Source organism: Astatotilapia calliptera, chromosome 10 (assembly GCF_900246225.1).
Source record: "Astatotilapia calliptera chromosome 10, fAstCal1.2, whole genome shotgun sequence".
In the NCBI taxonomy this organism is placed as follows: Eukaryota; Metazoa; Chordata; class Actinopteri; order Cichliformes; family Cichlidae; genus Astatotilapia; species Astatotilapia calliptera.
The window spans coordinates 16,870,487-16,887,586 of record NC_039311.1 but is presented as its reverse complement, the minus strand read 5'-3'; the positions used below and the strand labels follow the sequence as shown (position 1 = coordinate 16,887,586).

The 17,100-nt window shown below is 39.6% G+C and overlaps 1 protein-coding gene across 3 annotated transcripts in view; it reads right to left on the bottom strand.

Annotated features, from left to right (window-relative positions):
* The window catches only part of trpc4a (transient receptor potential cation channel, subfamily C, member 4a), a 34,695-nt gene that overhangs the window by 1,755 nt on the left and 15,840 nt on the right, over positions 1 to 17,100 (bottom strand). For 2 of the 3 annotated variants that reach the window (XM_026181908.1, XM_026181907.1), the window contains exons 6-15: positions 15,545 to 15,721; positions 13,362 to 13,562; positions 4,901 to 5,246; positions 3,471 to 3,610; positions 3,180 to 3,380; positions 2,944 to 3,065; positions 2,416 to 2,611; positions 2,128 to 2,319; positions 960 to 1,001; positions 452 to 541 (exon numbers count right to left, since the gene is read on the bottom strand). In XM_026181908.1, coding sequence (XP_026037693.1) covers positions 452 to 541; positions 960 to 1,001; positions 2,128 to 2,319; positions 2,416 to 2,611; positions 2,944 to 3,065; positions 3,180 to 3,380; positions 3,471 to 3,610; positions 4,901 to 5,246; positions 13,362 to 13,562; positions 15,545 to 15,721 — 1,707 coding nt within the window. The remainder of the gene's footprint in view (positions 1 to 451; positions 542 to 959; positions 1,002 to 2,127; positions 2,320 to 2,415; positions 2,612 to 2,943; positions 3,066 to 3,179; positions 3,381 to 3,470; positions 3,611 to 4,900; positions 5,247 to 13,361; positions 13,563 to 15,544; positions 15,722 to 17,100) is intronic. The other variant, XM_026181909.1, reaches the window with a different exon arrangement.

Here is a 17,100-nt window from a genome sequence, read left to right as displayed (position 1 = left end):
TTGACTCAAAAACAGTTATGAGACAAAGCAACACTATGTCTCTAAATGCCTGTAGTCTAGACTAATAATTGATGCATTATTTATCTTTGTATGATCATGGTTATGTCTGTTAAACTAAGAAAAACAGTCACAATGCCCTTCAAATACCTTTGAACTATGATGAAAATCTGGATTAGTGAGCACTTAAACCATCTCCTCATACATCCACATATATATTGTCTTATCATCATTATCTTGTCAGAAGATGACTGTTATTAGTTTGTCTGATGACTTCCAGGCATGTCCTTAAAGGATTTGCATTAACAGTCAACGCATTACAATAATGGAAAAAAAGATTAAATATAACCAAAATGCAAAAGAAAAATATACAAACATGATGATAAATAACATAACATGAATGTATAATGAATGAATGAATAACATGAATGTCATATTCATTCAAGAAGACTACCTTGAAGTTGTCTTCAGTCAAGCCTTCCTCTGTCTTGGCATCTCGAATCATGGCAGCCACATAACGTTTCACCAGGTTCCTCAGTACCTCCTACAATAATTAAAAAAAAAAATCTTGAACACAAAAGATCTGAAACTTTATTCAATACAAACTTCAAATGAATGAGACAGGAAACAGACAAATGTGCTCCTCTACAATGAGAAGTGATTTAAATCCTACTGAGTTCAGTTGTTTGGCTGATTTTGTGAAACATCATAAAAGCTTTTTATGGAACGTCCGCTTCAGGGTGTCAGCCCTGCGTTGAACCTGCCCTGTGTGTATCCACCTCTCACCCTTTGACCCCCACCTCCCCTCCCCCCTTTTGTAAAAGTAATTAAGAAAATGAACAGATGAAAACTGAGTGCTGGAAACCTAAAAAGGCCAATTTGTGTCTGCCGCACACACTTACACAGACAGTGGTGAGAGACTGTAATTATTTTCAGCTTGCTTTCAAAGAGACTGCACTTACCTGGTACTGATGGTTTATCCTCAGGTTCTCTGCAGCTCGCCTCTACACAGACATCAGATGCCAGAGGTTGGTTAGAGAAAGAGTGGGAGATGAGTTAAAAAAAAAAACAAACCTAAAACATATTTTGTTTTTCTTCACAGTATCACACTTTTCTGTAAACTCTGCTATCTGTGAGGCTCGATATGTGTGTCTCCTGAGTGCTGCGCCATCAAACACGAAAAAGTTTCCCTCTAAAATTAGGCTGCAATAAAGTGAAAATTCTACTTTCTACAGAAACTAACACTTATTTCACTGGGTTATTTCATTTAGTGTCATACAAGACAAAGCAGAGCAGCAAATCTTGACTCTCTCTTATAAGTAAAGTTGCCTGATTATTTTTTAAATAAAATTCAGCTCAAGTCATGGAAATTCAGCTCTCAATCACCGCTATTATGCCTGGTCATATCAGGAAGCACTCTGGAAGCCATTCCTATACAACTCCAGACTTCAACATTATGAGTTCAAACAACTTTGTTTGTATAAGTACAAGTTACTCTCCACAGTAAAGCATATTTTACATCCATGGACCGAGAGGGTCCAAGAAAGATGTCCCTGCTCCAAAACTAAGACTTTCACCTTTGCCAGAAAGTTTTATGGTCAGGTGCAACAAACATTGAGCTTGTCACAAGAGGTACAAGTATGTCTGGAGGAGTGAAGGTAAGGCTTTCAAACCTAAGAACACTGTACCAGGCAAAAAGCGTGGTGACAGCATCATGCTCTGGGGCTGTTTTGCTACTCGTGGTACTGGTAATTGTACAAAGTGGGTGGAACAATGAAGGTGGAGAACCTCCAAATTTTACAATTACACGTAAAATCAGCAACTAGAATGTTGAAACTTGTACAATTGGGTTTTCCAACCAGACAATGATCCAAACACACATCAACTGGTTTTGGAGTTGATAAAACCTTGAATGGCCTTTGTAAAGTCATAAACCTCCAACCACAACTTATTTACAAAATATGAATTAGTATAACTGAATTTCTCAGTTATAAGTTAAAAAGATAACAGCAATAAAATCTTTCAGCTTATTATTCCTTATGTTCATTTTTTAAACCAACCAACCAACCAACCCCCCTTTTCTCTCTCTGTATGTGAAAACCATACAAACACATTTGACACCAGCCTTACCCCAAGGGTACCAATGGTGTCAGGGCGCTTGGAGCTTGTCCTCCACACCTGCTTCTTGATCCAGCACATGAGGTACCAGAATGATTTGGGGCTGGGGATGATGTTGAAAGGAGCTGGCAGAGTACCCCCTTCTTCAAAATAACTCATCCACAGTTTTGTCCTTGCAAATTTCCACTCAATGTCTGCATGGTCCTGAAATCAGATTGAGGTATATTTGATAAGAATGAATGTTTTGGTTGAACTGTTACACTTACATGACTGTTTGCAGTGTTTTTGATTAGTGCTCACAGCAATGTGCTGGTAGGAGTTGTTCATCATAGCTATGAGCATGTTGAGGAGGACCACCAATGAAATGATGTTGTAGGCCCCGAACATGTTGGCACCGACAAATTCAGTGAACTGGTGGTCAGCATCCACATTGGTCACATACAGGCTGATCAAACCAAAGATAGACCAGAAAAGAGACTGCAGGGTCTCAAATAATCTGCAAGACAACGTATGCGATGTAAGCCAAATTTGCTAAACAGTACAGATACATGCAGTAAATAAAATGTGTCCTTGCTAGTTGAAAATGTATTCAGTTGCAGGATGGTTTAAAAAAGACTGAAGGAACCCTTCACTTAGTGTTAATGAGATTCTGCTAATACACCAGCTTTTCTTAGCAACTGAAAATTTGACTGAGTTCCCACATTTTGTAACAAGTAACAGCGATATACACGAACGCACAGCTCTCTGATTCTTTGACACTCTCTCTCACACACAAGATCACACATTCACACTACTCGAGCAAGCAAGACAGGATTCATGCAAACTCACGTGGAGAAAGCGTTATTCTGATGCACACATCGGATGCCCTTACACTTTCCTTTCTCATCTGAAGCCTTAGTGTCATAGTAAAAGTACAGCTGGTTCAGGCCATTAGCGAAGGCGAGCAGAACCTGAAAAGAAATGCAGCGTGTGGGCGAAATTATGTAACTTCATTCACTACTTCTGTCACATATAATTTACTGTTCCACTTCTTGTCTTTGTTCTGCTCGTGCGCAAACATTTACCAGGCAGTAGATGAAGAGGAACTTCAGGATGTCGAGCAACATTCGCCCCAGAGAAATCTGCAGTGGCCCCAGGTGAGAGTTGGCCGTGAACAGTGAAATGAGGCGCAGGGAACTGAAAATGTTTGCAATGGCAAACACTGCTTCAGCAACTAGTGTCGGGTGCCACATTTCCCACTGGTTTCTGGGTTTACTTCCGCTGTACTGGATGAGCAAAAAAAGAAAAAGAAAAGATAACTTGAGCATAAAGAAAGGTCACAGCCTGTTTAGTCTATTGTCAACACTAGTGGTTACCTTAGTATAGGCTACAATCTTCAGGGAGATAGTGGCCAAGTACAGAGAGTTCATGACAAAGTCCATCAGGTTCCACCAGTCATGAACATAGTCTTGAAAACCACCATCCCACATTTGCTTGATCTCTGCCCAGATGAATCCTAGAAATTAGATTATAGAAAAACAGAGCATGTGTCCAGTATTAGCATTTTATATGATTGCATATTATTTTAAAAAATTGAGGACTGTAAAGATAAAAATACTCCTTATGTTCTCTTCAATCTGCAGCTACTGTAGCACCCCTGACTCAGGCTGGCTATTTTATTGACATGCCCTTTGAGGAGATGTGAGCTACTGTACATTAGCAAACAAACATGTCTACCAAATTTCATTATCACAGTTTACAATGTTCCCATGTTGACATTTACAGGCTGGCTCGAACACATGATGAAAGAGAGCTAAGGCTGCGGTAAATGCCATTCAATTTTGTATTTGATTATAAACCAAAGTACTGAACAGCTTAAAAAATCAAAAAAGCATTTTCACAATTCTACTTGACGGACACCCTCAGTCTCATGATATTTCAATGGATGCAACTGTCATTATTTTATCTGGATAAATAGAGGATGGAAGTCCCACTGAGATTAAAAATCTCCCTTTCAATGGACACATGGTATTTAACTCAAAACTAAAGAAAAGTAAGTTAACCTCATGGCAGTGCAGGAAAAGAAAAAAAAACAATCAGGAAGAATAATACATTATGCCTGAACTACAAACAGTTGATCAAAAAGCTACTTTCAGCTACTTCCTTATTCAGAAGCGGTCGCCACAGTGGGCATCTCTGCATGTTTGACTTGGCAGATTTTTTTGTGCTGGACACCCTTTCCAATACAACCCCCATTGGATTTGTTGGCTGTTGTTGAAGAGATTATTTTGGACCAAAGGTGATGGAAGGACTAAAGTCAATGCCTAAAGTCATGTTGGTAGCATGGCTAAAAAGTAAATAGTAAAAACTGTGGAGGGCAGAAAAGCATGTCAACAAGAAGCACTTAGTCACTGAGCTCAAAATCTGCTGCGATGCCCGAGGCAGGATGAAAAAATAACATTTTTATAGGCTTAATGTTCATTCAGCACTTTGATCCAGTTCTACTTTGTGTAGTATTTGGAGTCGATCAGCAACGAAAGAAAAATCACTTGTTCCCATTAACAATTGTAAAGTTTGGAAGTTTGGAAAGTTTGGATTTGACTTTTCCATAGAAACATCAGCTGAGGTGTATGGTTGTCATAGCAAGAGTAATTTAAACCCAATATTTAAAGATTTAGTGACATTAACTGACCACAAATAAGCTCTCTACTTTTTTACCTTCAGCAATTCACCAGTACATTCACCATCAGTACACTATCAAACAGTATAATCATCCTAATGCAGAGTACAAAACCACTGTACTCACCCAGTACCCAGGGCAGGATCATCCACTCCACAGCGGTGGGTGGAGGGCCCTGCCTGTCCTGCCTGTTCTGCTCCGTGATAACAATGTGCTGGGAGGCGAGGAGCAGCAGGAACAGAAAGGTCAGGTAGGACGCCGTGTGGCAGATGAACTTGATGAAGGGCTTGCGGATGAAGAGGCCATAGCGACTCTTGGGAGCGATGAGGTAGCAGAGAGCAAACACAGGGAAGAGGAGACCTATGAAGACACAGGTGACAAACTTTCCCGCCCAGTGACGCCGCCTCCAGCCAGGGAACTCATCATACCAGCGTGATGCCAAAAGCTGCTGACAGTTGGGCTGAGCTACAAACTTAAAGGGGGGATATAAGAAGGGATGGGGAGAGGTTTAAATGTTTCATCTATGCTGTTTGATTTTTTTGTTTTTAAATGGCTCAAAATAACTTTTATTACATTAGCTGTGTATAGCAGGCATATAGGCCTGCTTGGAAAAATCATCCTCAGCCTAAGACTATTTAAAGGTTTTACACCGACCATCATGCCCTTGTGTCAGTATCCTGGAATTAGTACCTGCAGCAAGCTTCAGTTAACGGAATACAAAAGACTGAGTAGGATGTGTTGGTGGTGTAGAAAATTGAAGGGTTATCATGTACACGCATGAGTATTTTAGACTGAAAAACATATTGGCTGTCTTACAGAAACAAAGGTGGCTTTAAGCAGGCAGGTGGGCCATCTCAAATATTTCTACATGTTTAAAAAAGAATGACTGCATAGGATTTTTCTGAGATTTTCTTAAAGCCCTGGTCTGAATATGATTGGAACTTAATTTAAAGACAAATACCTAACGTGACTGTGAATGCATGTGAGTGAGCAGAAATAAAATGTTCAGTAACGCTAAAATAGCGATGCATCAGAAAAGCAGATTAGCTTCAGTGCTTCTCGCCTGAGTGTAGGTATATGGAGGCATACCCGGTTAAAGCAAAACAAATTCTGCTACAAATGAGGGTTACATCATGAGCATGCATGCATATGCAAGCAAATTATGCAGGAGCACACAATGCTGTGAAAAATCCTGATGAGCTTCCATATCAGTATATCAAGTGTTGACCAGCACCGGCGGGTGCCAATTCACCAACTCTGCAGCCTCGTTTCCATGGGAACCACAGATCCTTATCTGTGTTGGGGTCTGAAGCAGAATGGCTCATATTTCCATACTTCAACTACAGTTTTACCTGAAAATGTGAGAGGAAATGCAGAGCAGAAGGATAGAAAGGGCTGAATTTTATGGATGAGAGGAGAAGAAGAAGTGGTATACTCGTTTTTTCTTCTTCTTTTTTTTTAACCAAATTTGAGAGCGGGATAAAGAGAAAGGGAAGACTGAATGAATGTGTGTGAGAGACAACGACACTGTATTTGAAGAATAAAGAGAAGAAAAAGTCCCAACTTTTTCTTTTCAGATGATTTCTTTGAGCACGGGCCTTACTGCAGTGAACCCATGGGTGCAGACTGAAGTAAAATAGAAATAGTAATAATGATAAAAAATAGAAAGTCTTAAATTCTACCACAGCTATAAATATAATTTACCACTATTTAAAAACCGCTTTTGTCACTTATTCATCAAACCTGCGTCATTTCAGGTCTTTAAAGTTCTGAGTGTTCCATTTATAAACAGAGGAATTTATTTTTAACTTGCATCTTTAATTAAACATCAGAACCTTAATCCTGATTAAGAACTGTAAACACTATTTCCTTGGGCTTCTTGACGTGTTGCGATAATCAGCACGATACATTAAACACTGGCAGTGATGGCGAGGCAGGAAATTATGCTAATTAACATGATATATAGGAAATCAATGTGAGTATTTACTCAACACGTGGGCTGAAATTAGAAAGTAATAAATGCCTGAGACTGAATTAAATTGTCTGGTATAAACTAAAAGACTGCGTTCTAAGTAAGATGTTGCTGGCTATTTTATTTAAGAGCCAGGTTAAAAGAACAGGTTTTATTCTCTACAGAAAATCTCTCTGGCTGTACCTTTGATTGCTCTTAAATAAAAAAAAGTTCACCTTTCTATTGAAATATTGTACAGCCATTTCTCATCTGTCGCAGTCACTTACCAAAACCAGCCACAGTAAAGTGACATATTTGCTTTAAGTGGCTTTTTTGCACAGCTCAAACCATCCAAGTCCAGTTTGAAAAATGTCTCCTAGCAAACTGCCTATCACCAAGCCTAAAATGCCAGGAAAGTGCCTGTAACTGTGTGAGAGCTGTTGGTGCTTTCTAGCTCGGCAAAGACATGTTCCCCTGCAGCTCTACCGACATAAAAGAACTGCTGAAAGTTTTTTTTGTCGCTATCACAGACACACAGTGACAAGCAAACAGCATTCAGATGGGTGTAGGTTGAAATACAGGTTATATGAAATCCATTGTTTTGGTCCACTACTCTCTCAGAGTTGCAAGGGTAATTACATATCTAAAAATGTAAACATCTAATATCTGTCATTATAGTTAAAATGTGTGTATTATGGAAGATTTGAGTTTATAGAAGATTTTGGTGCACACTACAGTTACCTATCCATCATCTATGCAATACTGTGCAAAAGTCTTGAGCATTTCTTTATAATTTGCTGCTAAGTGGCTTTGAGTTCATCAGAAATCTTTGGCTCTTTTTTCAGTGCAGTCTTTGTACCTGACCACCTTCAAAGGAATATTTTGTTTGTTAAGCAACTTAACACTGAGCCATGAATCATTCAGCAATAAAAAAAAATAGCTCATGATATTAAATAGTATATTGTGTAAACATAAGAGACAATTTAGCAAAGAAACAAATTTAAGTTGTATCTTTCACACTTTGTTACTAACAGTCTGTCAAAAACACATCACAACACAAAGATAAAACAGTTTGTAAAGTATAGTATTTTTCACCAACAAGATGCCAAAGAGATATTGTGTGCAGCGTGTCCTTAAAAAACTTCAGGAACCTGGGACAATTAAAGACAAAAGAAGAAGTGGGAGGTCTAAAAATCTATTTACAGTAGACACACAGTATCTGAAACTCATGTCCTTAAGAAACAAGAAAAAAAAATTCAAGTAAAGACCTGACAGAAAACCCAAGAGATCCATCTGGCCCCTCTGTTGATCCTACTACTGCAAACTTGTTAAACCTACATATGTGAGATACAATTATTGCTTCCCTTTATTTCTGAGTTTTACAAAGGCTGAACTTTTGGTCACAGCAAACTGACTTGTTAAATCAGATTCTTGCTCCTGGATCAGCTGAGCACAAATGTTTTTTTCCCTACACAACACTTACTACTCTTGGTGCAATTTAATTTCTACTTAATGGGGACATTAAGATGGCTTGAAAATCTGAATTGCAGTTTTTATGAGATATCACAAGGGGGCAACGTCAAACTACTGCATGTAAAATTGATGGGTTCCCCTCAGTGCCTCAGACAATTTTAAATATTAAAGAGACAGTCTGTTTATGTTTGTACTGTGATTTTTCAGTCTACTCACCTCACCTACATTTATACCAAGAATATCTGTATAAAATTTAAGTAATCAACATTTGAACGCTCCAGGGAGAGAAGATAATCTGCTCTTTAATGTTTATGGGTTACTGATCACATCTATCTGATTTGACCTCCTGCTGCATCAAAGCGCTGCCTGCCCTATGAGTTCAGCTCTTTAGACAGAAAACCTATGGAGATTTCTCTTCAAACTGTTATAAATGGCCTTTTTAAACCCTGGGAGCACATCAGCGCACAGAGCCAAAAACACACACAGATGCGAGGATAAATGCACAAATGTAAACAAGCCTATTTGCACTTTACACAAATGAGAAACGTCCTTCATTTTGTTCAGCCGAGGGTCAAAAACAGACTTTTAATGACTCCCATTCATAAACCGAAAGCACTATTTAAAAAAAAAAAAGTCTTCCATGCAGACTGAGTGTTGTGATTATTGTGAGAGTTTTAAAAGGTTTTCAGATCAGAAACCAGTGTTTCAAAGCACTGAGCAGAGATCGCACCACAGACAATGAACACTCTAACTGCTCTCTGCATGTAAGTAAGTGTCCATTTAACCCTCAACACTTCACTGGGGGCAAAACTTTACGGATCATCTCTCGCAAACAAAAGGCATTTCCTATTAAGAACTCTGCTTATCTGTGTGCGTGTGTGCGCGCATAAATGTGCACTATACAGATGTGATTTTCTGATGTGAAGCAGCAGATGAAAATGTTTTTCAATGGCCGATTCATGCCATGTTTCCGTTTTCCAAACGAATGAGAAGTTTATTGAAGAAAAATCTCCCCAAATGAGGTTACAGTTTATTGAATATTGTCTTGCGCCTTAAATTCATGTAAAATCCTGTTTCATGTCTTTGCGAGATGACTCTGCCTCTTCTACACAACAAAAAGCACTACCTTCATAACTGCTGCATATACTCCTCAATCAAACAAGAAATCAGGCATAAAACAGAGTCCAAAATGAGTTAAAAATAACACAAAACACCTTACTGATCAGTTTTTCCACATGATAGTTTTTCTATCATAGCAAAATGAAAAGAAATCTGTCAGCTCTGCTCTTTGGGCTAAAGTTGTAAGAAATAAATGTCTAAAATTACGGAAGAAAAGCTGATAGCTCATTCCCCAGACTGTTCTGTAATTATAAAACACAAATTTGTCTTTTTTCTGTGAATCCATTGTAAATAAAGAAATTTCTCTAGTAGATAGGAACATTTAATCATTTATCTGTTACTAAATTACTTTGACGTAGCATAAATGACTGTGGGGGTGGTCTTTATTAGCTGGAAAACCTGTAAAATATATGAAAAGGTAGTTAAAAGTCCAAAATTAATGCGATGCTTCACATTTTCCAAGGCCGCCCAGTCGGCCAAATTGGAGTCTTTGGTGGATCAATTGTGGCCCCCGGGGCTTATGTTTGACACCCCTGTTCCAAGAGAACAAAAAAGTAACAGTGAAAGTATTAAATTTACTGAAATAGAAACTTTTCAGGCAGTTTTACAACAATAAGACTGCAAAGAGACAGCAACAAACTTCTTAATCAAATTACCACATGCTATAATAATTTCTCACAGACTGAGCATTTCCAATGACTTCATCTTGAAAGGATTCTTAACAACTCCAGGTGGCGAGGACATTTATCATTTGAAAAGGGCGACTGGGTGGATTGTTACTCTCATCCTTGACACTCTGCTCTCCATCAAAATGCTGGAGCGACTGAAAGCTGCTATAGATAGCCGATCCAAGAGAAGGGCACGTTGGGACTCGATAATTAAAACACTGCTGGGATGAGGAGATGCTAGGAGGCACAGTTGCGGCAAAAGCAGCGCGAGGCTTGTTTGTTTACAGTGTGTGCAGAGAAAGATTTACTGGCAACAGCAGAGGGGTTCGGTAAGATGACAGGGAACTGTCCATCATCATGTCCACCTGTGCACTCGCACGGCCCCAAACTGTCCTTCTGTGACTCAACATGCTCATCCGCCAGCCTGTTTGTTGATGCGCAACAACTGCATGGATGAAGGAGGAAAGAGCAGTGTCATAAAATGAGACTGCCCCAAAAGTGCATCATCTCTGACAGCCACGCAGGGCTCCCAGCTAAAGACAGCTGAATGAATTATTAGTCGCTCCTGGGAGGGATGCGTCTGCTTCTTCATTTCCTACCTCACCTTCATATGCAGCGTAACAATTCTGTTGTAGAAAATCGATTTAACCCCTTCTTCTTGCTTTTAGCCATCCCATAATTTAGCAAGTCACCGAAAAATCTCCTACATTCACCATCCCGACACTGGAAAGTGTGATCGGCTTTTGCATTAGCCTTTGGGTGTTACGATAGCTTTTAACACTAACAGGAACATTCATAACGACATGGACCTAACCGAAGGGGAGTGCCACATTAATTAGAGACGAATGCTGAAGATTGAGCAGATGCAAAAATCCACAGATACACTTTACAAGAATTAAATCAACTTATTTGCATGTTTATTGTTTATGGCTCTACCCACCGGGGAAGGTTTTACATCCCAGTGGAAATAAAAGGATGAAATCAGCAGACCAGAAAACTGAATATTGTTTTGGAGTTACCACGTTTGGACCATTTCCACCACAATTATTTGCATCCATTTGAATTGCAATGCAGCGCCTACAAAGCTGCTAAATAAAAGATCCCAATTTACTCCCTAGGAAATTCAAATCTGGACTGTGAATGTAATCAGTGTTTATATGGCATGTTTACAGCTCCTTCAAAAGCAGTTGCTCTGTATTAGACTTTCCAGATCGTACAGGGAAGGTGGATACATGTAATTAACAGTTCATTGTTTTTTCCTTTACTTAAAACCAGTGTTGGTCAAGTTACTTGAAAAAAGTAATCAGTAACTAATTACTGATTACTTCCCCAAAATAGTAATCCCGTTACTTTACTGATTACTTATTTCCAAAAGTAATTAATTACTTAGTTACTTTTTAAAAACCCGATTTACAACCTGAAGAGGTGATAAAGTGATAGATCTTTCAGCCCAATTCTACTTTTTCTACATAATCCATCATACAATGGAAAAGTCTCTTTTTTTAAACTTGTTTTATCAGTTTTAATCTTTTAAATTTATGCATCAAGCAAAAATTTAATTATATGCAACATTCTCTGACTTGAATAAATTAGTTTAACATTGAAACCTATTTGCTACACATTCCAGCACATAAAATAAAATATTGTTTGTGTTTACACTCACTCTTTCAAATAGAGGCAAGTAAAACACAGCAGAAAATAAATAAAGTCAAAGACTCAGCGGTCCTGTTGCTCTATTTTTACCTGTAAAGCAGGACTAGGGTAGGCGGAGGTTTACCCTGGTGCAGGTGTGCCGCTGTCAGTTGAAGAATACGCGAGTGTCTCTGTGAGTTTCCCATTACGCCGTTGCACACTCGGTGCTTGCTTGGAAGTTTAGGGTTTTTTTTCGCTGTAAAAAGAAGTTTTCTTCCCACGCACAATGGACGCTAATGTTTTTGTCACTTTTTATGGAATCAAACTCAAAGTAAGGTCAGTACTTCCACGCTTTAAACGCTGCACGCTCATACTCTCTCCTGCACATCGATATATGATCCACTGTTGATCTGCACACAGCTGTTGTCACTAACGGCGCACTCGCTTACGTCACTGTCATGAGACATTCTCGCAAAAAATCATGGTTTTAGTAACGCAGTAACGCAGCATTCCTACGGGAAAGTAACGGTAATCTAATTACCGTTTTTGCAATAGTAATCCCTTACTTTACTCGTTACTTGAAAAAAGTAATCAGATTACAGTAACACGTTACTGCCCATCTCTGCTTAAAACCGACCCTAACTCAAACCTAAACAATGAACATGAATGTTGAGCTAAATTTCTGACATGCTTTTTTAAGGGTATTAGCAAACATATTCAGTCTACAGCTACAATACAAACATGGATTTATTTATTAGATAGTTGCCTTGCAACTGTAATACTCTGGTTATTTAATCCGGGCATCTTCATTCCCATTTGTTATCTGAGTGAGCTGCCAAAGGGAAAACAGTTAAAAACCTTATAAGACCTTTGCACCTCATGTCATTAAACCCGAAGCTAATCTAACATAATTACAGCACTTCTCATCAGCTCACAGTGGCACAGACGAGACCACGTTGGCTTGGTTCAGCAAAACTCTCACATTTGGCAGGTTGACATTTTATTACAAAAATCTAAAAAACAAAAACAGCTATACAATAGATCACGAAGAAAACACTGTTAAGCAATGTGAAAGAAAGAAAAATACTAGTGGAAAACCTGCATAATTTCCTATTTTACACAGTTTGGAAGGCTACAGCTGTAATATTATAGTCTTATCTGACTCTCATTGGCCTTAAGGTAAAGGAGGGCACACTTGACTGAGATGCAGTGTTTGTGTGGGTGTGTGTGTGTCTGCAAAAGATCATTTTGTTGATATCTAACAGGATGGCATTCTCTGCTTCCTTCCCCTTCCTGCAACCCCGGCAATGAAAAAACAAACAAGCAACCCATCTCATTGCCCATCTGGAATTTTACACATTACCATATGTCTGTGTATTAATGGTATAAATTAAACGTATGAAGGCCTGCCATATATCAAAATATGACACTCATGTCATACACCCACTTCGGTATTAGTATTTATTCAGAGGCTGAATATTACTATACTTTTCCCTGCTCCCTTATTTCCAACGGGTTGCCACAGAAGACGGCTTTTTACAAAAGATGCTCTTCCTGATGCAACCATCCGAATTATCTGGGCTGGGACCGGCACAGCAAGTTCGCCAGCTTGTGTCTCCTCCTGGTCTCAAACTGAGGCTCTTTCATGTTTAAGGTGAATGTGTTACCCACTACAGCATGGAGCCACATTACACATGCAATACAATGCAACCATTGCTGGATAATAATTTTACTTTGCACATACCTCTTTTTGGTGGTATTTGATAGCTAGCTTGAGTCTTGCCAGATCATTAGCGCCCTCCTCTTCCAATAAGCTGATATCATCTTTATAGTTGAGGATCATCTCCAGCTCTCTGGAGCTCCTTGTTTGGTCCAGGAGGTCTTTTGCAAACTGCTTACACTGCTGGGACAGCTCTTCATACTCAGATTTAAACTCATTCTCCACCTGGAAGCAAAAGGTGGAGTAGATTTAAAACAAACACTGTAGTGCTGAAGAGCAGGAGTACGTAAAATGTGAGTAAATATGTCAGGAAAAGCCTTGGGGATGTGAAACTCATTTTACATCATGGGACACATACAGATGATTTTGATCGTAAGTGGGCCAAACCAGCGAACCTCCCCTTTCTGTCAATGTGAACTCATCTAATTTTGTGTTTAATCCCATTACTAAAAGAAAAAGAAGGGCAAGTTTAGCAGTACGTCTCAGTTTATCTACATAAAACTAATAGAGCTGTAGTAAATGAAAGAAATCTGTCCGCACAAATAAATACGTTTTTTAAATTACAGAAAAAGTTTCTTGTAGTTAACTGCCTGGACATACACACATTCACTGAAAATGTCCTTTTTTGCTCCTGTGGACCCTTTGTAAAAAAAAAAAAAAATTCTATATTAAATAGAGAAAAAAACAGGAACTTTCATGTGTTTAATGGTTATTGTTTATCTATTACTTAATAGTAATAGATAACTTTCTGCATCAGGAAATCTCTTACGTCTTGCTTATACACCTTTTATGGATCACCTCTATTAGCCATGTTCTCTTGGAGACTGGGGACTGGTGAGTGTCAGCACCACAGTCCAGGATGAGACAACGAACATCCAAGAATACATTAGGAAGATGGCCCCAACTGACCGAGTGCTCAGTGAATACCTCAGGCAGCAGAAACCCAAGAAAGAGGAGGGAGACGAGGAACCATCATGGAAGGACAGGCCCCTGCACGGTATGTACCACCGGCAGATAGAGGAGGTGGCTGATATCCAGAAATCCTACCAGTGGCTGGACAAAGCTGGACTGAAAGACAGCACAGAGGCACTAATCATGGCAGCACAAGAACAAGCTCTGAGCACAAGATCCATAGAGGCTGGGGTCTATCACACCAGGCAAGACCCCAGGTGCAGGCTGTGTAAAGATGCCCCAGAGACAATCCAGCAAATAACAGCAGGGTGCAAGATGCTAGCAGGCAAGGCATACATGGAACGCCATAACCAAGTGGCCGGCATAGTGTACAGGAACATCTGTGCCGAGTATAACCTGGAAGTCCCGAGGTCAAAATGGGAGATGCCCCCAAGGGTGGTGGAGAATGACCGAGCTAAGATCCTGTGGGACTTCCAGATACAGACGGACAAAATGGTGGTGGCTAACCAACCGGACATAGTGGTGGTAGACAAACAGAAGAAGACGGCCGTAGTGATCGATGTAGCGGTTCCGAATGACAGCAATATCAGGAAGAAGGAACACGAGAAGCTGGAGAAATACCAAGGGCTCAGAGAAGAGCTCGAGAGGATGTGGAGGGTGAAGGTAACGGTGGTCCCCGTGGTAATCGGAGCACTAGGTGCGGTGACTCCCAAGATAGGCGAGTGGCTCCAGCAGATCCCAGGAACAACATCGGAGATCTCTGTCCAGAAGAGCGCAGTCCTGGGAACAGCTAAGATACTGCGCAGGACCCTCAAGCTCCCAGGCCTCTGGTAGAGGACCCGAGCTTGAAGGATAAACCGCCCGCAGGGGCGTGCTGGGTGTTTTTATATATATATATATATATATATATATATATATATATACATATAATGTTTGTCCTCTACCCCCCCACCCCCCCCCCCCCCCCCACACACACACACACACACACACACAACTTTTGCACATGTCGAGGAGCGTGTCAGGTTACATTTCACTGTGTGTTATACTTGTATAACTATGCATGTGACAAATAAAGAACCTTGAACCTTGAACCTATTAAATATTAGATTCAACATAAGGGATTTATTTGAATTCTTATCTAATAAATTGAAAGGTCATTTTTTTGTTACACAGTCATATTATATAAAGTTTAAAAGGTTAATTAATATACATACTGTTGGTATTTCAGCTCCTCAGAATCAAATCTTACCAACTGATGCTCAAGCTCCACTATTAGCTGCCTCTCTTTCCCTCACCTTGCTGAGCTCCTGCAGCTCCCAGCTGAGCCTGAATGCGGTTAGGAAGGGGTCTTCGCTGGAGAGCGCAATTAGTGAGGGACTCGACAGTGCTTTGTAGATGTTGAGTCGTGAGCGCGAGTGCCGCAGGCTGTCCACATCCGAACTAGACACACACTCCACACAGTTGCAGCGCACCTGCAACATCAAACAAATTGTTGACGCATGGACACATTTTAATGAGGCTTCTCTGTGTTTAGCAATGGCTCATCTTCCAGTCTTGCAAATCAGCCGCTGTTGTGTCAAGGTATGATACTCAGACCTTCAAGGGACAACCTAACCTGTAGATGTATGTGCACGTTTACATTTTATAAAAATACACCACCACATTGGATTTTAAATTAAACAAAGTGCATACTTTCAGCTTGGGTTTACCAATAGGAGCACAGTAATAGTTCAGAAATTACAGCCATCTTTTTACACAGTGCCCCATTTTCAGATGCTTTGTCTTTAGTACTGAAAGGCATGCTCTGTTGGATAAATACCATGCAAATGACTTTGAAGAATCTCCCATTTATTTCTCTTGAGAAATGCTTGTTTTGCGTTTGTAGCACCCTTCGGGTCATTACCCATTTGCACTGTAAAGCATCATCCCATCAGTTTTGCAGCATTTGGCTGAATCTGAGCAGAGAGCAAAGAGTACACTTCATCACAATTCATCCTGTTACTTCTATCAGCAGTCATACAATCAATAAACACCAGTAAACTGGCTCCACTGGCAGCCATACATGGTCATGTCATAAAAATGACTGCACCATGTTTGACAGATGATGTTCCTGCTTCGGTTCAGGACTTGCTTCTCTCCTTCTTTATTCTCCTGTCTTCCCATCATTCTGGCACAAGTGAATCGTAACTTTATCTCCCTTCAGAACTGTGCAGGCTTTCTTAAATTCTTTAGGAGAGGCTGTCTAACCTGGACTTGTTGTGTTCTTTAGACAGTGGTTTGCACCTTGTCTTAAAAACTCTCTATTTATCTCTGTCTTGATTGTTGACAGTGATTCTTCTGCCTCCTTAAGAGTATTTCTGACTTGGTTTGATGTTTTGAATTTGTTTTTCTTAACCATAATTCTCACTAATGCTGTCTTTTGGTGTTGTTAAGCTGGTCAGTGAACTCTTTCTTTTTAAGAATGTAACAGAGTGTTTATTTGGCCACACCAGCTAAAGTTTTATAATGCCTCTAATAGGTTTATTTTGTGTTTTCGGGTTAATGATAGCCTCTTTCACTCACATCAAGATCTCTGTGGACCTCATAGTGAGAATTCAAATTAAAACCTAATAAATTTAAGTTAATCTTGTTATCGAATCCATATATTTTATCTACTTACGTTTTCATGGAATAACCAGGAAACAGGCATCACCTGGTTATAAAACTGTTTATTACCCCAATGACTTCTGAGCCTCTGCAAATGGCTTTAATTACTTTTATGAAACCCTGCACTTCAAGCACATATTATGTTCGTTTTAGAATCCACTGTGGTGGTATACAGAAGAAAAAATCCATAATTTGTGTCTTTGAA